Source organism: Papaver somniferum, chromosome 10 (genome assembly GCF_003573695.1).
Source record: "Papaver somniferum cultivar HN1 chromosome 10, ASM357369v1, whole genome shotgun sequence".
NCBI classification, from domain to species: domain Eukaryota; kingdom Viridiplantae; phylum Streptophyta; class Magnoliopsida; order Ranunculales; family Papaveraceae; genus Papaver; species Papaver somniferum.
This window is the reverse complement of record NC_039367.1, coordinates 136,117,691-136,142,651: the sequence shown is the minus strand read 5'-3', so window position 1 is coordinate 136,142,651 and position 24,961 is coordinate 136,117,691. Positions and strand designations below refer to the sequence as shown.

The following is a 24,961-nucleotide window of genomic DNA, read 5'->3' as shown; positions in this document are numbered from 1 at the left end:
CATTCTGAACCAAGTGCAGGGTTCCGTCACAAAAAACTGACTAAAACGTTTGTTTATGGAATTTCATATTGACAAGGACTTTTAGTTATCTTACTATGGAGCTAATATGATTCGAGTATGGGAGTATTTGGGTGTAGGGCTGTCAATGGAAGAATATCCGTCGGATATTTGGATATCCGATATCCGACAGGTTAAGCATTATCGGATATTCTATATCCGAGAATATCCTATAGGATATCAAAATCAGATATCGATATCCGATAGGTTAAGCTATCGGATATCGGATATTTATCCGATAATATCCTGTAGTGACAAAAAATGAAAAGAACCTGTAATCAGAGATGAAATTCAAGTTACAGACTTACAGTGTAATCTGTAATCTTTAATCTGAGGCGAAATTCTCATACATACCATCTAAATTGTCTTCAAACGCATAAACAGTCTTAAAACGTTACACTTAAGTAGCTATGTCTCTAAGTAAGTCTCTTATTCACACACATGCATGAAAAGAAACACAAGCAAATGCTAAAGAAAGTAAAAACTGGAAACACAAAGTATGATAAGTACTGTGTGTCTCTGTCACTCTCATCTCCATCCTGTGACTCTCTTGTCTTCATTCGTCTTCGGTTTCCAAATTTTCCACATATGCATTATAACAAGTCATTGAAGTCGACATTCATATAAGAATAAGATACTCATCATAAAAATTTAAAATTAATTATTCAAAAGTTAACTGATAAGATTATAACACACATTTATTTTCAAGGATATATAAATTTGTTGCTCGTGTAAGGTGGATCACCGGTCAGCGGAAATACCAGATGTGAATCAATTTGGTTAGTCCAAGTATAACGGCATCAGGTGAATGCAGTTTAATTTAAACTCTATGAGCTAAACACCTCAGTTGAAAAAAATGATGCGTCTCACTAACTCTCATATAAAACTGTAGGAGGAGCAAGAAGGGATGTAGAAGAACCAATTAAGAGGTTTGATGGATATATTCTGCACTGTCAAATGGCTACTGATCATCAAAAGAACAAACTTGGTCTTGGAGTTGGTGGTTTTAGACCATATACAGGTGTTAGTGCTGGTTTTCAACATGAAGATGAGAAGCAATGCATCTCTCAATACCAACTATTCTGTGCAAAGTTAGTGCAGGTTCCTAGAGATACAGGGGACTTTGTTCGGCAGGGAACTTAAAAATTTGTGAAGTTATGCACCACAAAACACAGAAAAATACTAATAATACATGATAAGCTTTTAAGAGACATGAGAATACAACATCTGGCTAAACTTCACATCATTTTTCTAATCAAAATACTAACAACACTTGGAGATTACAACTTACATTCTTCTTCTTTGCTGCTACTGGAGTTTTAACACCTTTCTTGGGAGTCTGCAATAAACATTAACAACAAGAGATCAGTACCTGAGTTCGATTAACCATAAAAGTATCATACGTTATCTCGGCCTTCATAATTATGAGTTTAGAGGCCAAATGAATCTGATTTCATTTCAGGCCTTATTAGTTGAAAACTTGAAATATATCAGTACCTAAACAAATTTTCCTTCACACTAACCATAGAAGACACGTGACGAAAAAGAAACCCAGCACCTGAAAAACCAATTGAGTTGAGATGAGGTTAATGATTATTCTCGGATTTGAAATGAATGCAAAGCCCTGAACAACAAAATTTGTAGATATTAGCCAAGAACAATTATATTGTGGACACACTTGAGCCGTAAGTGGGTTGCAGACAGCTAAAATTTATTCCCCTTGGTGTCAACATTGACCCAAATAAAGAGGAACGTCTCCATCACCTGAAAGCCATCGTTATTTTTACTAAATAACAATTGAAGAACACCTAAAAGGAAGAAATTAATGAATCATATGAAACTAAAGGAAGATCAAGCGTATTTCATTAAGGAGCATTATATACTTACAAAATTTGATTCCGTATTTGAAATTGATGAAACCCCAATTTCTTCTGCAGATTTTTCTTTGATGCTGGCTTAAGCGGAGATAGATAGCTTTCTGTGGAGAGAAAATAGCCCAATGTTACATTTACAAAATCTCACCTTCAATAAGAACTGAACACATACAAAATACCCGTAGATAAATAAAATGGATACGTTGCAAGGTGAGATTGAATCACTCCAAGAGTTCTTGCCTTCATTGAGTTTGAAAACTCATAATTATGAAACCCTAATTTGGAAACTCATAATTATGAAACCCTAATTTCATAAGAATCGGACATAGAAATCGAACATGGAAATAGAAGATAATCAGTACCTGATTGAGCGGGTGAGTGATTGATAAGCAAAGCAACTGAGTGAGTGATTGATCGAGAGTGATCGAGAACTGAGAAGAGAAGAGGAGGAAAAAAAAGAAAAGGAAATGACTCGGTTCTCGACTGAATTGACTGATAATCGATTGAATTGACGAAATTACAATTATACCCCTAATTCTATCGGATATCGGATATTAACCAAACGGATATAGCCCAATCCGATATCGATAGGTTAAGGAAGAAATATCCGATAAATATTTTTATCCGATATCCGATATCCGATAAAACGGATAAAATCCTATAGGATTTCGAATAATCGGAAACGGATTCCGGATATCGGACATATATTGACAGGCCTATTTGGGTGCCATATCTTTTGAATAACATAATCCAATGGCGATTACAAAAAGTCAAAAACTAAAATGTATTGACATATGGATAGGCCTGCAATCAACTGAAAATACAGAATATACAAAACTAAGCTGCGACAAGAGCGGAGAATAGTTACCTGGGTTGTGTTATGCACAGCTAGTCGTTCAACCTTACGTCACCGTACTTCTTCACTATTGCTTTGGTTTACTAGTTTTGCAGACCCGAGTTTAAAACCTGAAGGAGAAACTATAACCTTAATATTTAATAAGATTTGTAATGAGACCTAGAGAAACCGAGTCCAACTAAAATGATAACAAGGAATGATGCTCTAAGACTTGATCAAAAAACATATATTGTAAGAATGGAAAGGTCTAAATCTAACCATGTTGATCTAATTGACCTCCTGCAAATACATTAGAATACTTTGACAAGATGAAAACAGTCACATAGCACTGACGAAATCCCAACCAAGTCTATAAAAAAAAGGAAGCATAACCTCTCAATCAAAAGAAGACATATAGTTAAGCACTTTTAAATAGTAACTAGTAAACCAAATCTTAATACGACTTTGATTAAAAAAAAGATAACTGTGACAGGTATCAACTTCTGTGTTAAATCTCAAATGACTTGTGCAAACATGGCCGCATCCACCATTATGCAGAAATTCTTCGGACCTGGAAACTTGACTTGCATCTCACAACAAAGCAATATAGGCTATAAAAAATAACTTAAAAGAGTAAGTAACCATTAGGAGATGCGAGAGATGCTGGAAACAAATGATCAACATTCAGCTGGCTAACCCATTTGTTTTCTGGATTATGTTATTAGCAAAGAATAAATTTCATCACCTTGAGAGCTAGTAGTCAAAAACACTTCCTTTCTGAACATCATGTTCAAAAGGATTAATTAGGAGCTGATTCAATAGATGTATATGTAAATTCAGATAGCTTCACCTTCATCATGGCTTGAGCTACATGAATAAAACCAAGGAATTTAAATATAGAATTAAAAATACAGAAAATAACAACTTTCTCAGGTAAGTAAACATGAAGGCCTTCAAGCCAATAATCAATTGCTAAACTAGCATGTATCACGTACCAGGTGGTATTTCTTGTTGTTGTTTTTTTTTGATGGAAAAGTTCATTTATTAAAGCTAGCAAATGTAATACAACAGATTTACAAAATCATTTTTGTCAAAAGTATTAGAATCAATGCTAGATCTATGAACTTTTTGATTTAGGTTCTCCGACATGTGCTGTAGTCTTTTGATCCTCGCTTCCTTGGCGATGTAGTCCGCTGCTTTGTTATTTTTTCTCCTTATGTAGTTCACTTTCGCTTGTGGAAGATCTCCCATAAGACTTCTAATCTCCTGCAAAGTATTTTCTGCCGACCAAAAATATTCAGTTGTAACCTTGTTTAAATTATCTTCCAAAACTTTGCAATCTATTACGATGGATACACTCGATAAAATATTTTCTTTTAACCACGTAAGAGCCTTTAGATGGACTTTTGCTTCCGCGTGGAAAGCTGACGTTGCCCACTCCGAACCCGCAGACAGATGCATGAAGGTCTCCTCATTCGTAGATTATAGGACGAAAGCATATCCCATCGAAGAATCTTCGTTTTTGTAGGAAGCATCAATGAATATTATCCAGTCCGAATTTAGGTTGGACCAAGTAGTGTTGGCTGGCATTTTAATTTGATTCATTTTATTGCTTTGAGGAATATCTGACGGGGTATAATTTAAAAAACTATTGATTTGACCTATTAAACTTATTGGGTTTGGGTCGATTTTCTCAAGAACTACCGAACATCTGTATTTCCAAATGAACCAAATCATGGTGGATATCTTCACCTTGTTATGTCTCAAATTATCTTCTGTAATCCACCATCTGGTCCAATCCATAATGGAGTTATGGGATCTTCTGGGTATATTGTTGTGAAGAGAAAGACTAAACCAAACTGCTCTAGTAAACGGACACTCACGGAATATATGAGCTTCCGTTTCTTTCTCTTGGTTGTTACATAAATTGCAGAATGGATCGATTTCCGTATTGTGAGCACCTAGTCTCGCCGTTGTTGGTAGCACTTTTTGAACTAATTTTCAGATTAACAGTCTAATCCTTGGAATGACTGGAATTCTCCAAATCTTGTTCCATGGGAAGTCAATGGGATCATTACTATCCATATCTTGATTGGCTAAGAATGTATAAACATTGTTGGCTGCGAATTTTCCGGATTGATGGTGTCTCCATCTAATAACATCTTATTCTTGATTTTTTGGAGCTAAAGCTTGAATTTTTTCCTTAACCTCCGGATGGAAAAATTGGTTTAGTTTTTCCTGATCCCAGCTATTTTGATCTGTTATTAGCTCTTGAACTCTCATTGGCGCTTTATGTTGAGTATTATGGATTCTATGAATTATATCCACGTTAGGAATCCATATGTCTTCACAGATTTTCACCGAAGCTCCATTTTTGACTTGCCAAATAAAGTTACCTTTTATTAGCTCTAAACCTTTTTTTATGCTGGTCCAGATCCATGAAAGATTTGAAACCTTGGATTTCTCAAGAGGATGAGAATGTGGGAAGTATTTATCTTTTAGAAGTTTGACCCATAGTTGGTGATGTTTTGTTACCAGTCGGCTGGCTAGTTTGGTGAGAAGATCCATGTTGAATTGATGGGGATTTTTAATTCCTAATCCACCTTGAGAAATGGGCTTGCTTATACTTTTCCAAGCCTGTACAAATCCTCCTTGTATCTTTTGTCCATCTTTTTTCCACCAAAAATTTCTCTGAATTCGGTGTAGCTGATCAAGAGTTTCCTTTGGCAGTGCCAGCACTTGCATTTGGTATGTTGGGTAAGATTGAAGAATATATTTTATCAAAACTGTCCTCCCCGCTTGGGACAACAGTTTTGATTTCCAACCTTGTAGCGTAGAGTAATATCGCTGTAACAAAGGCTCAAAGTTGGCTTTTCTGTTTTTGTCAAAGAAAAGTGGTGTACCCAAATATCTATCATTTTTTGTCATCAGTGAAACCTTCAGAATTTTTGCTAGAATTTTTCCATTTCTTGGATGGATTTTTGGGCTGAAGTAGACACTTGATTTTTGAAGATTAACCATTTGACCCATGATGTTCCCAAAAATTTGTAGTATCTCCAATAGGCTTTGTGCTTCCCCCATGTCCGCTTTTGTGAATAAAAAGCAATCGTCCGCAAAGAAGAGGTGTGATATGTTTGGAGCATCTTTGTTTGTTTGACAACCCGATATTCTCTTGTCTTCAATTGCCTTACCAAGGAGTCTAGAGAGAATTTCCATGCATATTAGGAAAAGGTATGGTGATAGAGGATCACCTTGTCTTAAACCCCTAGAAGTGTTGAAAGATGGTCCCGGGGAACCATTCAGAAGGATTGAGAAAGAGGTTGTTGAAATGCATTGCATTATGAGTTTAGTATAGAAATCCAAGAAGCCAAAAGCCAGGATGACTCTTTCAATAAAATTCCACTCAACCCTATCAAAAGCTTTTGAAAGGTCTAACTTTAGTGCTAGAAAACCCCTTTTTTCTTAGATGTTCTCATCAAATGGATAAGTTCGTGAGCAATAATAATGTTGTCGGTAATTTGTCGACCAGGGAGAAAGGCTGATTGATTTGGAGAGATTAATTTTCCAAGGATAGTTTTTAGTGTATTAGCTAAGATTTTCGAGATGATTTTATAGATGGAATTACTTAGGCTAATAGGTCTGAAATCCCCTGGGGTTTGGGGAGTGGAAATTTTGGGGATGAGAGTAATGAAGGAATGATTAAGATCTTTGTCGAGCAAAGCCGAGCGAACGAAATCGTGGACAATATTGATTATATTTGTTCCCAAAAACTCCCAGTTGGCTTTAAGGAAGCCCGATTGGAAACCATCTGGGCCTGGAGCTCCCCATCGATTCATATTGCTGATTGTGTGCCAAATTTCTTCCTTAGAAGGAATAGCTGTCAAAGTGGCATTTTCCTCTGAGTTGATGCAAGGGTCTATGATGGTGGAAAGATCAAAGTCAAAGTTGCTGTTTTAAGATGTGCATATTTGTTGGAAGTGTTTAAACAACAAGGAGTTGATTTTATCTCTATCCGAAAGCCAAATCCCAGAAGGTTCTCTAAGGGAATTAATCGCATTGATTCTTTTTCAATTCGAAGCAGAATCATGAAAGTATTCTGTATTTTGGTCGTATTCTTTGTAAAATTTATCCCTTGAAAGTTGGTTATAGTAATCATTTTTGATTTTATACCATTTTCCTAGCTCCGCTTGCAGATTTTTTAATTTATCAATTTCTTTAGTGATGTTCCTGGATCGATGGATGTTATCCATTCTATTGTTTATGGTTCTAATATTTTTGTGTATGTTCCCAAAACATTTGTGTTCCAATGTGCTAAATCAGTAGAGAGTAACTTTAAGAGCCCAGAGAGAGAGGTCTCACCAGAGTTTCCGAGTGTAATTTCCAAGAGACTTCAACTACCGTAGGTAGTGAAGAATGAGTTAGCCAAGACCGAAGGCACCTAAATGGTTTCTGGAGCCTATAATTTTGTGGGCTCGAGTCTAATAAAATAGGTGTGCGGTCTGAACCAACTTTCGATAAATGAGTTACCTTAGTATCCGGAAAACTTTGTGCCCACATGACGGAAGTTAGCGCTCTGTCAATTCTTTCGCAAATGTTTGCTTCCCCTTTTCGATTGTTAGACCACGTGAACAACGCTCCCTCATATCTTGCGTCTTGTAATCCCATAGAGTCTATAATCTGAATAATAAAGGATTTACTGCTGGAGCTTGTCTGATTGCCACCTTGTTTTTCCGTCGGGTCCAAAATTACATTTAGATCATACAATTAGAATCCACGGTTTACAAATGAGTTTCGCGATTTCTGAAATATGAGTCCACTGATTTATTCTATCATTAGTATTGATAGCACCATAAACATATGTAACTAAAGTTTCGAGATTTCCTATTTTTAATTCGAAATGACACACATTAAATTTTGATGAAACTAGTTTCATTTCAACAATATTATACCACGCTATTGCTAGTCCTTTCGCTATTCCCACCGATGACACAATAAACCAGTCATGGAAGTGAGATTTTTTTAAAAGCAACTCCAACCTAGACAAGGGGGCTTTTGTCTCGGCTAAGAAAACAATATCAGGTTTGTAATATTGGCATACATAGTCTAGATGGTCCTTAGTTAGAGGGTTACCAATACCCTGGACATTCCAGGAGAGTAACCTCATTTAATCTAACAATAGAGGGAACCAAAACAAGGAAGCTCTTAGGCAGGAGGAGATTAAATGGATAAAGGACAAAGTGAAACACAAAGTCAAAGAAAGAAAACAGGAATGCAGAGTGCAACAAATAGCAGGAAAAGTAAACTTGATGAGCAGAGAAAAGGTGGGATGAATTGGTGAGCAAAGAAATGGGGGCCAAAGACAGATGAGGGAAAAGGATCCAGCCAATAAAAAGTATGATTTAAGACTTAAAGGAGTTTCAAAAAACCTATTAAAGGATGCAAACACAGAGGCAAGGTAAAGAACACAAAATAAGTACAAATTATATATTACAGGGCATAAATAACTAAACATGAAAGGGAGATATACAATTTGCGGGAAAGAAAGTAAAAAACACAATAATGCAGTAACTAGGATAAGCGCAGAAACTAAAACCAGATAAGCAGAACTAGCAAAAAAATTAAGAAAAGAGCCATAGACTCTGAAGAGGTCCTGCGCATTAAATATAAGTAGGTTTCTACCTTGTAGGGGTCATATTGGTTCAGTCCATGTGAGCAATTCCTTTGCCTTTAGAATCACCACCACTGTTGCCAGCATTTGCAGAAGATGCTTCACCTTTGAACCATTGGTGAGGAACAGCAATCACTTTGTTATTTTCCTCAACCATTGGAATATCCTTAACTTGTTCAATTAGCTGCTGATTGTGAGGATCCTCGGTAATCTCAGCAGTTATTTGCTTCTTCATAGCAGGTAGTGGAGTATCCCAGTGAAAATAAGACTGCATAAGAGTCCAGTTCCTATAATAGGATGTGTTGCTGATTGATGAATGTTGAGAGGAACTGGACTCATCCCAAGAATCCTGTAGTTGCAAGAAATCCTACACTACACCCCTCATATAATTTCATTGTTAATCAACTCATTTTTAGGTTTACACTCTTAATTTTATTGATCAATCTTTGAATGTTCTTACAAGAAAAGATAAAGAAATCAACAATGATCTCTTCTCTAGACTTTCTCTCTCCTATTTACTTGTTTCTTACTCAAAAAAGATCTCTCTCTCTCTTTACAACTCGAACGACTATTTATAAGGAAATACATAGTGGATGACAACTAATCTGTCCTTTATTTTCGGGTATGGTCTGCGATATTCTCGCAACCTTACAAATGTTAATTTCGCAAACTCTCTAATTTTCGTAGGACTATCATATCTTTCTCGTGATCTTAGCTGACGTCATTTATTTTATCATTTCTGAAATTGTTCTGCGACGCTGTTGTGCTATGTCATTGATAATTTCTTTTGTATTATGGCCTCTTCAGGAATGTTGCGGCAATATGACAGGCATAAATATTCTTGCGAAAATAAAGTCCCATGACATTGCCGTCTTGCGACGAAATCGTAGGACGTCTTCGCATATTCATGCGAAAACCCATTGATCTCGTCTTATCCTTTTCTTTTGTATTATTGCCTCTTCAGGATTGTTGCACAAATATGACAAGACTTAATATCCTTGAGAATAAAAAGCCTCATGACATTTGCGTCTTAAGACACTTATCAGCTCCCTAATGGAGGGTGCCTCCCTTATCTCCCACTGGTTGCCCCTTTAAGGAGGCGTACTTCTACCATACAAGGTTAGCTCCTCCCATCCAGTCTTAACAACAACCAGTTGTTTTCACATCCTCTTATCTCTTTTACCTATAGGGATTATGGTTACGAGACTGCACCCTAAGTGGGGTTTTCTTCAGGATGAGTGCAGTATAAACCAAGACTTGTCAAGAATGGCAAGGTACGCTTCAAACGTCCCTGGTACTGTTGACTCAACCGTGTACCTCGACGCCTTGATCATATCTGCACTCCTTGGGAGAGTCCTTATTACCTTAGTCGCCCAACCAAAGTCATATGCTTAAGCTGAGAATCCAAGGTTCCTCTCCCGGATGGGCTTTATTGACCCCAAATCTTCATGACTCAGGTTCCAGTGGCGGTGTAGCCTTTCCCTGAGTCATGCAATAGGTACCCACTTATATATGACGTACTTTAGGTCTTACATTTGCCTCTTGCGAAATTGTATTCGCGAACTAGGGTGTATGCCATAAAGGTTCGCCTCTTTCTCTTTTGTCATCTTTCTCTGATTACTTTCTGTAAAATTCATTCTCTGCGAGAGTCTCGCAAATCATCATATTGTATCTGAATTTCGCAATCTCAATTGCCATTCAATCAAATGTATTTTTGAGAATTTTACTTACTGCGAGAGTATCGCAACAATTTAATTATTCATACATTTCTTGTTTTTATTACCTTTGTCATCCTCTACTTCTTTATTATTTTCTACTACTGCTTTCCTTTCGATTATATCCACCATCAACCTCTCACTTCTTTGTGTATCTTTGATTTTGTGTCGCCAATTTTCCTTTTTGTTTGCTCTTCCTTCGCAAGATTCTATCTCAGTTTCGTAACACCTCTTTCCTTCAACCCAATCTCCCTTTATGATTCCTACACCACTGGGGTGAGGGAATTTGATGCACTGGTGAAAAGTTGAAGCTACACCTAGAATCCCATGTAGCCAAGGTCGACCAATTAATGCATTGTAGGGTGATTCTACATCAACGACACATAATAATATTTCAGAAGATATTCCCTTCAATGGAATTCGCAGTAACCTCCCCTTTAGGCTTGTTAGCAGTACCATTAAAACCATATATCTTATATGTTGATGATATAAGATCATCATCTCTTCCACCCATGGTTTTATAAACATGATAAAATAAGATGTTCACAGATCTTCCAGTATCGATTAGAATTCTATTGATTGCCCATGAATCTTCAGCTTCATCATCCTCATCTTATTTCGGTTTTGGATTAATTTCTAGTTTTACTACCAATGGATTTTCATGCACCTCTTCTCCTTCGGGAATTTCTTCTGCGGTAAAAGAAATGATTTGTTTCTGCCATTCCTCTAGTGGCGAGATTTTCGCAATATTCATAATTTCTCTTCCATCATTATCTCTTTCGAACACTCTACTCAAAACATTAGCATGAAAATCTTCAATTGTCTTATATGAATGTACGATAGAGTGACATAATAGATTTTTTGCTTTTGCACCAACTTTTATGAAGAATGTTTCTTTCTTTTTCATCGTATTCACTTTGTGATATTCTGGTGGTGGTGGCAGTGGTTGAGATTGTGGATGCCCTACCAGAAAGTCGTTTAGTTTTCCTTGATCTATCATTCTCAAAATAATTCTTTTTACATTTTTGCAATCATTTGTGGTATGTCCATGAAAATGATGATAAGAAAAAAACTCATGACTTCTGTGGTTTGGAGGTGGTTCCATTCCCATGTTCCATGGTGTTGGTATATTCTCCATCAAGATTATAGCTTCCCATATATTCTCCACACTTGCATTTAGAGGTGGCATCTTGATTTCTTCCCATACTACCTTGTGACCTCCTTGTCCTCTATTATGGTTTTGTCTTTGACCTCCATAAGTTTCTTGCGGTTGATCGAGTATTTGAATCTTGTTATTTCCTCCATGATTGTAGAAATTTCTTTCTCTTTCATACTCTTCTTGATCTCGGCTTCCCATAGCTACCAGTTTCTGTTGATTCTTCTTCATTATCCTCATCTCGTCTTTTTCTGCGATTCTCTTCCTCATCTCTATCTTGAATTCGCATATGATGATGCCTTTCATTTTCCCCTCCATTATTTTGTTCATTTTTATCAATTCAATTCGTTGTCTTTCAGCCATCCTCTTTACTTTATCATACTCCTCATTGAGATTACCGTTCTTCCGGTTTTGTGTACGTCTTCTTTCTCGATTGTCATGATTGTTCTGGCGAATTGTCCCCTTAAGCTCTTGTTCTTCCATTTCCGCTCTCAATCTTTCACGTTCGCTGATTAAACGTGCTTGTTCAGCATAATGTCTTTCAATTTCTTCTTCAATTTTCTGTTGATTTCTTTGAGTTTCTCTTACATGTAAAATTCTTCTTCCTTCCTCTCGATTTCCTGCCCTCTTGGTCATTTTGTCTCTGATGTTGTCCGTTCTCTTGATTTCCACCATTTTGCCCATCATTAAAAGTTTCATTTTGTGGAACGTAACGATCATCAGCTCTTTCTATATTTTCGCGATATTCTTCATTTGGATTTGATATTTCTTCTTGAATATTGTTTCCAGCATTGATTGTGGGTGAGTTTCGCCTCATTTCTCTTCTAGTCGATCTTGAATATGATTTTGTAATACTTCTCGATCTTCTATTTTGTAGTCTTATATTATCCATCCTTAATTCGTGATTTTGCCTTGTTAAATTTGCACGTTCTTCTGCCTCAGCTCTTCTTTCTTCATGTATTCTTCGTCTCAACGTTTCTAACGCTCCAATTTCCTCATCTCCATGAATTATTCCTTCATCTGCTTCTTGATTTCTTTCTTTCTGTCTATAATTTCTGTTTTGTTGCTCTTCTTCTACTTCTTCTGCCGAATTTGATTGCCAAGTCTGTATGCTCACCCTATCATAATTTGTATTTCTCCCTTGAACTAGTGCTTGTTCAATTGGTGGTTGAATTTGATTTTCTCTATTACTTCTCATTCTAGTAGATTCTCCCATTTCACTTCTTTCTCTTCCAGCAATTATTTTGCTTCTTCTAATAGTAGTCGGTTGTTCGGATGTATTTCTTCTTCTAGCCATTTCTTCAATGTTAACAATATTGCAAGAAATTATGGAAAATTCTTAATCAATCACTCTAAATTTTCACAAATCTCAATATCAATCTTCCGTTTTTTCTAAAATAATCTTCAACACCTCCCTGTTTCTAGCGCCATTATGTAGTTGCAGGAAATCCTACACTACATCCCTCATATAATTTCATTGTTAATCAACTCATTTTTAGGTTTACACTCTTAATTTTATTGATCAATATTTGAATGTTCTTACAAGAAAAGATAAAGAAATCAAGAATGATCTCTACTCTAGACTTTCTCTCTCCTATTTACTTGTTTTTTACTCAAAAAAATCTCCCTCTCTTTTTACAACTAGAACGACTATTTATAAGGAAATACATAGTGGATGACAGCTACTGTCCTTTATTTTCGGGTATGGTCTGCGATATTCTCGCAACCTTACAAATGTTAATTTCGGAAACTCTCTAATTTTCGCAGGACTATCATATCTTTCTCGTGATCTTAGCTGACGTCATTTATTTTATCATTTCTGAAATTGTTCTGCGACGCTGTTGTGATGTGTCATTGATAATTTCGCTGAAACATTGTCATAGCGAGATTCTGATCCTACAAATCCATATTCAGCCCTTGACCAGGTTTATCCCTTTTTAGACAACCTTCCACATATAAGAATCTTTGTTCCAGTCTGAATTATGGTAAAATGGAAGTGCATCAGCCCTCAGAAGATGGTTACTAGAAGTACCAGCACCAGTCTTGCCCATTGAGATGCCCTTATCACTGTTCTGGCTAGCATCTTCCACCTCCAAATGCTTGAGGTACTCAGTGCAAGTAACCTCAGACAAAGCATGACCTGTCTCTGCACTGTCTAAACTATCTTCATGATAATTTAACCCCTGCTGCTGCATCACTGGAACCTCTGGCTGCTGATTCACAATTGCTTCATGTTGTTGTGCATCAAATAGTTGCATTGCAGCCATAATAGCATCTGCTGCTGCCTGTTGTTGTTCAGCCTGCTGCTGATCAAATAGTTGTTGTTGACGGTTCTGAAACTTATGGCCAATCAATTTGCAATAGTCACAAAAATTGTTTGGAAAATGATGAAATTGAAACCTGATCTCAATAGTAAATCCCATCTCATTTTCAGCCATCGCACTAAAGCATAGTCTTTGTTTGTATCTGATGCTTGCCCTCACAGTTATGGAGTAACTTCCATTTTCCTTCCTAATAGGGTAGGAGAAGGATGAAATGTCTCCCATATAGGCCAAATATCTTCTCAAGTTATCACTGTTTAACTGAGCATGAGTTAAGTTGTGAATGGTTATGAAGAACATCTCAGTTGGAGGACTCCAAGTGGTTAAAGTTTTCAGTTCTCTCCCAGATTTTGATGCAGAATAAGTCTCCATAAACCACTCTTGTTGCAACTACCAACACTTTATGCATCTCATCTTCCCTTTCAAATCTCACTAGAAGAATCCAGTCACTCACCATCTTCACAGATAGACCTCCTTGAATCTTCCACTGGAAAAGCAAGGCATTTCTCACATCCCAACTATTCCTTGCTACAGGTTCAGCAAACCTACCCAACAAAAAGCTTGTCCACAAGTCTTCATTATTCAGGTACCTTGATGGAATGATTTCATTAACATCAAACTGTCTACCTTGACTCAGATTCAAAGAGATTTCAAGTTGATTTGTTAATTGAGACACATAACCATGCCAAACAACATACATGGTGATACAGAAAACTCAGCTAAAAAGCTACACAAATAGGTATTGATGGTTGTGATAAACTGAGAAAAACTATAAGGTTTTGCAGAGAGGGGAGAGCATAACAGGTAAAAAACTACAACTTACAGTGCTTATAAAGGGGAAATTGGGGTTTGGGAGAGTAGTGAGAATTAGGTATTAAAAAATGGAATCCCAAAGGATTGTAAAAAATCACAAATTTCTCAACTCAAATCAAATTAAAAAATTAGGGTTTTAAGGGAAATCTCCAAGTGTAACAAATTGAGAAGAAATTCAACAAATGACAAAGGGTTAAAGATTGGGGAAGAGTAAAGTCGAGCATAATAGCAGAATCGATGAAGAACTAGGATCAAAATCGATGAGATTAAAGGAAATCATTACCTGACAATTTATGTATCGATTAATACTCAAGTGCACTGATAACTGTTGCATCCGGATTATCAGACTGTCACCTCCACTAACCTTGTTCCAAATTAAAAATTAAATCCACTAAACAACCAATAAGACCCCTGTGAGCAGAAACCCTAAAAAACTATGTGATTAACCCCCATCATAGCCTATGAACGGCTTCTTATCCGCTCATGGCGGAGGGAAAACCAGAAGGAGAAGTTGAAGAACGAAGGAAAACTCGAAAAAAAACCGGTTTCGTCGTGGGAAAGCGAAAAGGGCTCTAGTAAAAGGTGGTTCTTAATTGATGTTATTTCTTGTTGATTTAAGCATATTAGAACGAAAAGTGGTGAATACAAATGAGTTTTGGTCGAAAAGCAATTGAGGAAGAAGTACTTGGAGAAGCAAAATATTGGAATGCAGCTAGAACTATAAACATAAATGTGACCATATAGGCAAGGTAAAAAAACTGGAGAAGATACATAGAGGCCGGCATAAATGTTTTTTTACCTTGAATTATCCTGCACGCCTTGGGAAGACAACAAGGTTGGCCTCGTGTGTCTAAGATGCTGGAAATTGTTTTGCACCCCTTCCAATTGACTTGTTATCACCCTAACACGTGAATTTAAAAAAAAAAATTGCTAGTTACATATAGGACTTTTCAGTATGTCGCATTCAACTAATGAAAATCTCAATAAATAATACTATAGATATGTCAAAAGTAAATGGAGGCCAGGGTTCAAGTATAACTAGACTAGGTAAGATTGCACCAAATAAAGCTACTCTGCAAGCTCTTTGAACTGCAGCACCCTTCTTAGGAGGAGGGGGGGGGGGGGGGGGGGGGGGGGGGTGGGGGGGGGGTGCTCAATATTCTCCCGGTAGCAATAAGAATCACATCCTAAAAAAAAGAAATGTAAGTTATCAATCTTTTTCATATATTGGTCTTTCACACCTTCATATCTAAGTAGTATTTTTTTTATAGAATTACTTTTCATTTTGTAGAGCGATTAACAAAAGAAATAAGATAGGCAACACACCTTTCAACTGAACTTATTTTCAAGCTCTTTCACAAGCCTCACATGAATTTTCTTGAAGCCTTTTCATAGTCTATAGGGATCGTGGATGACAACTGCCTTTCGGTTTCCAGACACATCAACTTGACTGAACAAAGACTACAAACAACTGCCTAGGCATAAACATCAGCGATGGACTTGTTTTCTTTCCGGTACAGATTCAATGTATCTAGGAAAGATTTGTAAACCTGGTCATTATCTTTGAATTTTGTCTGGAAATAAAAAAAAAACAGTTTAGATGAAAAACCCCTGATCAAAACTAAAACGATCTACAAAAATCAACGAACTTCAAATTTGTTACCTTTATTTCGTTAACGAAGTTAATGGCTTCATCAAATTCTACAAGTTTCTTAGGTTGTTGCTCGTCCTCAAGTGGGAGGGTTATCTCATAACTTTCAGGTAAAAAAGGTACTGAAACCCAAAATAAGGTTTCAATGCTCTTTAAAAAAATCCTCCCCCTAGCTATAGCCCATGTTGTGTCAATTCTGAAAGCAATAAACAATAACGAAAGGAAAATAGTAAATTTTCGCCCATAAAACACCCCAAGAATGAATTTTGTGGAATTTAAAACAAGTATACGTAAAGACAATCAGACCTTTGAGCCTTCAAATCTTACATAACTTCCAAGAACTCATCATATTTGTCTTTCCTATCCTGAAACATGTCCTTTACATCTTTGATATAGGCTAGGGAATCGTTGGTTATTAGTGTCTGCGTCCCTACTCCTCCTCCTCCTCCTCCTCCTCCTCCTCCTCCTCTAGGTCCCTGAGCTTGTCCAGAGCTGTTGTTAACCAGCATAAAAATTGAAAAATCATATTTCAGTACAACTTCACAAATCAAAATATAGACTACCAATTTGAGTACATATAACCCCCTGTAGCTATAACTCCAGGGGAAATCCACCACCTTTACTACCCACTCCATACTACAACAAATCACAAGCAGGGGAGCCTTCCATAGCTTGTTGATAGGAGTAAAAACATGAAAGAAGTAAGACTACTATGTGATTAAAAGAAACAATCCTATTGTATCATATCCAATCAAATTCTATATGCTCTAAACACAACAATAGCAACAACTTACAAAGAAACTAGTAGCATAAACATTAATGTGAAACCTTCTTCAATTCAGGAAAACCCCTAAATAAAAAGGAGCAGAAAAGTTGAAAACCAAACCTTAGATTTCTTCAACAGAGTTAGTAGACTTGCATCTTATATGAACCCTTTTGTTTATCACACCTTAGTGAACTGGTACAAAAATTTCAGGGGATTTGTACCTCCATAACACGAACGGAAAAAATTCAGTAAACATTTGAAATATGAGCCTTGGATACATCCATAATAACATATCAACACCAGATGAATAACTTTGACAATGAAGAAAAATCCAATCAGATAAAGATGGTGTAGTAGTTATACCTAAAAATGTTGAGAAGTCCAAGTGAGGATGATAATTGCTCTTATAATAATTCCTACGACAAAAATCAGAAGAAATTTTAAAACCCTACAAACCAAATCACAAAGAATAAAAAGAGAAAGGGGCGAAATTAGATTTTCAAAGAAAATGGTTGAGGTGAGTTTAGATTGAGGAAAATAGCATTCAATCAAACATAATACAGACGGATCTGGAGAAATAGAGAAGAAAATGGTTGTTCTTACCTGTTCATATTGAACCTTCAAACCCATACAACATACTAGAGCTGAAGAAAAAATTAGGGTTTTACGAAATTTACTTTTAATTGAATTTTCTTTTTCAAGTGATATGATTGAAACAATTTAGAGCTCGGTTGAGAGAACAATTATGTAAACTTGCAGAGAGAAAAAGAAAGGGGTGAAGTATTACTGCGAAGAAAAAAAAAACAGACGAGTCGAGGTGAGAGATTGAGAGAGAAATAAAATAGAGATGTGAAGATGAAGGGATAAGGATAATGGGCGCCTAGAGAATTGAACGATGGCAAAAGCTAGGTTCACTGATCACAGTGTGGGTAGGTAAGTGAGGAATTAAATAATAATAAAAAATTTCATACAATGACCAACTTAGGCACTCTGGAATGTACTCCTGATATTTTTTTATATCAGTGATTGGTTTGACTGGTCCATGGTCTACTGACTGCCATTGAGTGTCGGGGACGTGATTCATAGAAACCCCCTTTTCCACTAGTGGAGGAAAATTTGTATCAAGAAAAGAATTTTCGAATAATGGAACTGTGAAGAAATACCCAAAAGTGAAGGGAAAATCCACCCAAACAGAAGAGGATAGGAACCAGGAGGTGCAAGTGGGAAGCAAGATAAGAAGAATCAAGGCAAAGAAAATAGATAATGAAAGGACAACAAGTTTATTAATTCCTCAAAGATTGTGACCTATGGAAAAAACACAAACCCGTTGAGAATAAAGTTGAAGAAGGAAATCCTTGTACTTCTGTTGGCAAGACGTTTACCAAATTACCTCCACTAGAACAATACAATGCTTTCAAGATTACAAAGATACGATACAACTTGACTCCATGCAAGTACTGTAGACATACTTAAATGCATTATAGGTTATGCTTCCTAAAAATAAGTGCATAACAAATTATGCTTTAGAAAAAATCCATGCATAACAAGTTATACTTCTTAAAAAAATACAGTTTGTGGGTACATTTTCTTTTCTTATTGGTGGATACATTTGTTGTAACTTAAAAAATATTATTTATGGTTATGTTATGTCTTCTGCAGAAATGCGGCTAGGAGGATCAGAGATGGAGAAGACCCGTACTAATGAGATATTCGGATTCACGGAGATGTAATAAAGCAGCTAATGAACAATGAATACCTGGAAGAACTGGTAATTCGCTTCTACAATTACATGTTGTTCAAAAAGAGAAAAAATGAAGAGAATAATGTGAGTTGGAAACAGAAGTATGTGGAGTCTGCATTCATGAGGCCAGATGCTTGGATAAGTTACATGTTACTTCAACTATCATCATAACTACTTTTTATGAATGACAAGTTAATCATCAATGCATAACTTGTTATGCCCATATTATTTCCTCAGCATAGCATGTTATATATGCACCTAAATTTTAACTAAATAACAAGTTATTTTTTATTGGTTTTTACACCTTTTTGTGCAGCCTTTCAAATGCATCCACTAACTTTTTTTTCCTAAACATATTTCTGTTGCAGTTCTTTGTTAGAAACAAGGACAAAGATGGGATTATCAAATTTGTTAAACAATTCATCTTGAATATCCCTATTACAGTTGAGAGAATCTTAATTCCAATGAACTATATGAAAAAGGAAAAAACTGTCGATACACATTGGTCATTGTTGGAGTATGACTTCGAGGTATAAAATTAAATGCAAGAATCAAGCTTTTTGTAACGGCAAATGCTTGTATGCCTTATTTGATCGAAAGATATGACAAACTGAAGCTATCACCAGATTTCGTGGATATAAACAGGGGAAAACTTGTATACATGGATATTAATGTCCCTACGAACATTGTTGAACAAGGTCATCACCCTAACTGCCTCGTATTTGTCTACTACTATATGAAGATGAGTATGAAGGTTGAAGTTAAAAACAAATGACAAAAGTTTGTAAAAGAAGAATTCAGTAGCAAAAGCCAACAAGTAGAGAGTAAGTTTGGTATTGAAAATGCTGAATGATGGTCCTAACAGTTGGGGGATAAATTCCAACGAATACATCTTTGATGCAGTACAAGACCTTGTTCCTAATGTTGTGCATAGTAGAAAGGTTCAAAAGTAACTTTGTTTTAACAACCTATGTGTTGATAGGTTGAGCAGTTTAACTTGGAAGTGAAAATGAAGTGGTTGGTGTAAAGCTTAACTTCAGTCAGTAGCTATGTGTAATATGTTGGTATGATCCTTGTCTTATGTATTAACTTCAGTCAGTAGCTATGCATTATTTTCAGTGCTTCTATTTGCTGCAATCTTATTTTACAATGCCAACGAATGCATAACCCATTATGCACTTTCAAAAATAATGCATAACCAATTATGCATCTTCAAAACTAATGCATAATAAATTATGCATTAAAAAATAAAAATGAATAACAATATCTGTAGAAGCGAAAAAAACACACAGTAAAAAAAGAAGTACTTGTTCATAAAAACCAATACAAAAACTAATTAAAGAAAAAGTGATACAATTGAAAAATACTGCGAATGAAAATGAATTAGGTTCAAATGTAAAAGTAATAATCTGAAGAAACCAACAAGCTAATTGCTCTCCCTTAACTTCCTTTAGTCCGCTTCGGCGGCTTCTTATAACAGGTAGGCTTTGTACTAGATTGCTTGTTGTGATGACCAATCTCACAATAATTACCACAACTCATAGCTCTCCTGGGAGGCTTCTCATAACTTCTCAAATGTCTGTTAACTGGTGGTCTCCCCGGCGGCCTCCTAGCTTTAGGTACATCGAAAAGGTCATTACCTTCATAAAATTCAGGCATGTTGTAGTTCGGAATATGATGAATGGCATGGATGTAGGCATTATTGAAGTATGAAGTAGTGAAATAAGGTTCAAAAAAATCATACGGATTAGAACCAAACATTGTTATAGAAGCAAAAGCATGCACACCTGGAAACCCATAGACGCACCACCTCTGACAGGCACATGTCTTTGCCTCAAGGTTAACACTATGGGAACTCTCCCCTCCCTCCACTTCATAAACATGAGCATCGGACTGTATAACCAGTACTTCTTGGGATGGATATCTTCAATATAGTCTGCAACTTAACCACAATCGAGACCCCTAATTGTACCGATGGAAGTTTGGAAATCTTCGGGACTAAGAGCATATGTAGCAGCTTGAAATGCATCAAGAACGACACCATACCTTTCTTCAGAAGCATTAATATGTAAGTTCTTCTTAAGATGATAAAAACAGAAACTGTGGAAGGCTCCAGGAAAATTAACTGGGATTGTTCTCTTTAATCCTTACGCACGATCACATAAAAATGTGACTGGCCTTTGATCATGATCGAGAACATTACTCAAATTCCTCATAAACCATTCCCAGTTTTCATTATCCTCACCAGGTACTAGGGCCATGGCTAATGGAAAGAACCCTGCATAGAAGAAAACATGTTTCAGGACTTAAAAAAATATAAAATCAAGCCAACGTCTACATGATGTATTGTGCAGCTAAAACAGAATAATGCATAATGTCTTATGCATCTAAACAAAATAATGCATAAGACAATATGCACTTACATAAAAATAATCCACAATCAAAAAAGTGAAAACAATAATGCATAATACATTATGCAGCTAAAACAAAAATAATGTATAATGTCTTAAGCATTTAAACAAAATGTTACATATGACATTATGCACGTGCATAAAAAGGATGCATAATCAGAAAAGTGAAAACAATAATGTATAATATATTATGCATCTAAACAAAAAAATACATAAGACATTATGAAGCCGAAATAAATAATACAATATACATTATGCACGTATATATAAAGGATGCATTATCTAGAAAAGTGAAAGCTAGTGTCTGAAAAATTACCATTTTCAGCATTGATACCAGTTGCATCCATGAGGCATTCTTTAAATCTCCCTGTGTTAAAGGTTGAACATAAATCATGGGACGAAGGTAACGGTAACCATGGATACATGTCTCGAAAGTAATAAAAAGATGCACAAACATATTTGAAGGTGTTTGAAATTCTAAATCAGTTGAACTCTCATCGTTCAATTCAGTTTCATCCATTTGAACTTGAAAATCAATCCAACTCCCAGGATTTGTGCTGCGAATGGCATCTACATACCATACCAGATGCGAATATGACATGGCATCATCACCAAATATATCCTCATGTCCTTTCTCTCTTCCATTGTAATCTTGGTAATATTTCACATTGATTCAATAGCTAGATTTAAATTTTTTTTTCAAATCAGAAGCTTTGAAACTCGGATCACTTCTGATTTCATCCTTGATGAGACTAGAAACAAATTCACTGTTGAGCATGTGGAAAATCCTTTGACATCCCACAACACAGTGATAACTGCTAACATATTTCTTAACCTTAAGCATCTTGTTTTCAACATCAAAAACACAAACCTTATACTCTCAAGGGCCATTTTTTTGAGCATTTTGCATAAAACCTGCCAGGTTCATTCTTAGTATATAGAAGAACATACCGAGACTTTAGCTCGTATGTCTTCACTGCAGTACGTACCTCTGCTACACCTCCAAAAAAAACTTTACCAAATTCACCAAGTAATTTATCCCAACCCTCAGTCCTAAGAACCTTGTTAACAGGAACATAACCATCTTCAAGGAAATTCACCATATACAGCTTCTTCGAGTTCAGGTTATATTACACGACTACTTGAAGCTCTACTACGACTGCTGGAAGAATTGCAACCAACTTCAACAAGTAAATCAAAGCTCTTCTGACCTTTACAGCGATAACGAGATACAAAACACTGAAGCAGAACATCAGAATCAATCCCTACAAACTAGCTTCCATCATTAAAGGAAAATCTGACATGACGAGGTAATAAACGAGTCCACTTCTGGCAAACGGATGTCTTCAAATTCTCCATAGTTGTGTTAACATCAACATGATATGCTAAGAAGTCACTGAAGTAGTGAATTACAGCTAGTGCACTAACAACAGGAATTTCACCCAGCAAAAACACAAAGAGAAAAACAAAATCAAACATATCTATCCTACATATTACTTCACAAAAATTCTTACTCAAAATTAAAAGATCAAATCAACAACAGGAAAGACAATCTACATTAACCATAATCAGATCAGAAATCAACTAGATATCAAAATCAATAACATCTACATTAACGTAATACAAAACAGATCATAAACCAACTGGAAAACAAAATAAATAAAAAATCGACTAGAACAGAAGCAGAAATTGGTATATAAACATCTGAACATGAAATCAGAACAAAAAGATTGAATAGAAAAGATCTACATTGATCGTAACAATTTCAATACCTAGAAGATAAACAAAAATTCAAAAACAAGCTTAAAAAATCTAAAAAACTCTTTGATAACCTAAATTAAGCTTCGAAAACCTAAAATAATAGATCCTAATTCCACATAAACTAAAACCTAGAATCGAATCAAGATTAAACAAAATCAGAATCAAGATTAGAATGAAAATGAACCAACATGAAGTTTGAATTTCAGATTATCTTTGCTGAGTAAATTTCAATTTGTCAATCACCTCCTTCTCAGCTCTCGATAATTCAATTTCTCAGCTCCAGCTCCGACTTTATTCCTTCTCAATCTCTCAACTCTCAATATCTCAAAACTGAATCTCCCAGCTCCCAATCTCTCACAATAAGCGAGGCCAAACTGAGAAATAAAGCAAAAAAGAAACGTAATTTTGAAAACTCTGGGTGTCGGCATAATTTGCACGGCAATTTTGGGTGCGCGTGTGATTTTTTCCACAAGTGGGTTTCACAGTAAAAATGAGTCTGGGTTTTTAGGTGTGTTGGTCGGTGGTCTAAATACAGTGCGATTCAGATTTTCAAGTTTTGGATTCAGCTCAATTTGATTTCATTTCAGACAAACACTCGAAAATACTACAATATGTAACCTCGTTTATTGGGGCCCCACGAAATAATTAGGAGCCTCCCACTAGTGGACAAAAAAGGTCACCAAACCTAATTTTGAAAATCCCTTATCCAAATATTTTATGTAATGGCTAATCTTCCCTTCTTTAATCAGCGATGCGTTAATCTAACTTAATTAGGTCTTAATAATTTTTTTTATATTTTTTATTTTTGTAATTCCTTTTTTTCAAAAAAATTATTATTATTTCCCAGATTTACATGAAAAGTCGTCACGGTATTGAATTACGACCGTGACTACTCTTCATCCTGTCAGCAAATTATTATGAAAAATCCTCACTCTTTAAATCCATACAATGACGACTTTAAAGAGTCGTCATCTTCTATAAATTAAAAAGCGATTACTTTTCATGATGAATATCAATTTTGAAATTTATAAGAATCGTTATGATTAATATATTGAATTATAACGACTGTAATAACATTTATAGAAGTCTAATTCTGTTTCAAAATTGACAAGAATTGTTATGGTTAAAACTAAAGGAAATTACGACTCTAATTTTTTCATGTAGAGTCGTTTTGATAAATAAATTTATACTATGACGATTTGGTTGAGTCGTTATATATTGTCTATAAATTTGAACCCTGACGACTTTTACGGTTTTAAAATTTACAAGAGTGCTCATTGTTAAAATTTAGAATTTTGGCGACTCGAATTTATGATCAAGAATAATTTTTTAATGGAATTAAAATCCCTTAAAAAAAAAGAAAACTGCAAAAATAGGTATAAAAAAGTTTATTAAAAATTGTCAAAAACATAGTTTTTTCAAACAGAATTATTAATAAAATAAAAATTATAATCTTAAAAAATAATTAATAATTAAATAATATATATTGTCACAATCCTAAAGGTTGGGGTAATCTAGTCTTTTAGTCACCCCTTATCCACCTCCCATGGGTGGGGGTAAAAATCTAGGGCCCCTAATTGTTTCTTGGGGGGAATTATTAAGGGAATTAGTCATTTCTATCCCAAAGATATGGGCCGATACACATTCTTGCCCCGTTTTTTTCGAGACTATTAAATCTATCATGCCGTTTAAAGTAAACAGTCAAAACTGTTAGATAAGTGGGACCTAGTTGTGTTGTCAATTGAAAGTCCAGGTGTTAGTCCAAGTGTTAATATCTTATAATGGGAAAAGACGCATATAGCCTTTCTTTTTCGTTTCAACTCCATCGAATAGGTTAGTATCAGATGTAAGATCTCGTTGTTAGAGAAGATGGCGGGAGAGTGGTGAGAAAGATATGGTTTGGGAAGATTACGTGCATGAATTTAGGATATATCCCAAACAACTGCATCTGATGTATCCTTATCAAGATATTTCCCGCCAGAAATTAGTTAGGGTTTTTCTCATAATTCTGTTACTCTATCAGTATATAAAGAATCAAGGTCTAAGTTTGTTTCTATCCATAAACCAGTTGATAAGAGTGCAGTTTATTGAGAAAACCTAAGTAATTTTAAGCGAGTGATTTCTGTATTTTGAAGAAATGGGGAAGAAGATAATGGTTGATGAAGAGTTACTGAACAAGAACTCTGCTGCAT

The 24,961-nt window shown here is 35.7% G+C and overlaps 1 protein-coding gene and 2 long non-coding RNA genes across 8 annotated transcripts; all 3 read right to left on the bottom strand.

Annotated features, from left to right (window-relative positions):
- Positions 1–1,227: 1,227 nt before the first annotated feature.
- Positions 1,228–1,596, bottom strand: LOC113318837. Its single transcript, XR_003344888.1, has 2 exons — positions 1,555–1,596; positions 1,228–1,396 (listed from the first exon to the last, which is right to left on the bottom strand). It is a non-coding gene; the product is annotated as an uncharacterized LOC113318837 (long non-coding RNA).
- A 139-nt stretch (positions 1,597–1,735) lies between these two features.
- Positions 1,736–2,172, bottom strand: LOC113318836. The gene is made up of 3 exons (XR_003344887.1): positions 2,111–2,172; positions 1,945–2,035; positions 1,736–1,821 (listed from the first exon to the last, which is right to left on the bottom strand). It is a non-coding gene; the product is annotated as an uncharacterized LOC113318836 (long non-coding RNA).
- A 1,740-nt stretch (positions 2,173–3,912) lies between these two features.
- On the bottom strand, positions 3,913–17,858 carry LOC113318835. 6 transcript variants are annotated; one of them, XR_003344883.1, is made up of 8 exons: positions 17,460–17,858; positions 17,220–17,272; positions 16,977–17,077; positions 16,397–16,582; positions 16,103–16,286; positions 15,766–16,013; positions 15,239–15,340; positions 3,913–4,046 (listed from the first exon to the last, which is right to left on the bottom strand). XR_003344883.1 is itself a non-coding variant. In XM_026567088.1 (2 exons), exon 2 carries the CDS (start codon positions 13,996–13,998, stop codon positions 13,243–13,245), a length of 756 nt encoding a protein of 251 aa, XP_026422873.1. In that variant the 5' UTR covers positions 13,999–15,340; positions 15,479–15,495; the 3' UTR covers positions 12,810–13,242. The 6 variants fall into 6 exon arrangements, 1 of the variants encoding a protein (XP_026422873.1); XR_003344885.1 differs by lacking the exon at positions 3,913–4,046 and adding an exon at positions 6,978–7,487; XR_003344884.1 differs by lacking the exon at positions 3,913–4,046 and adding an exon at positions 12,810–14,216.
- Positions 17,859–24,961: the final 7,103 nt, after the last annotated feature.

What these genes read in the sequence shown, in the direction of transcription:
- LOC113318835 (XM_026567088.1), bottom strand. Translation starts at nt 13,998, where the DNA reads ATGGAGACTTATTCTGCATCAAAATCTGGGAGAGAACTGAAAACTTTA.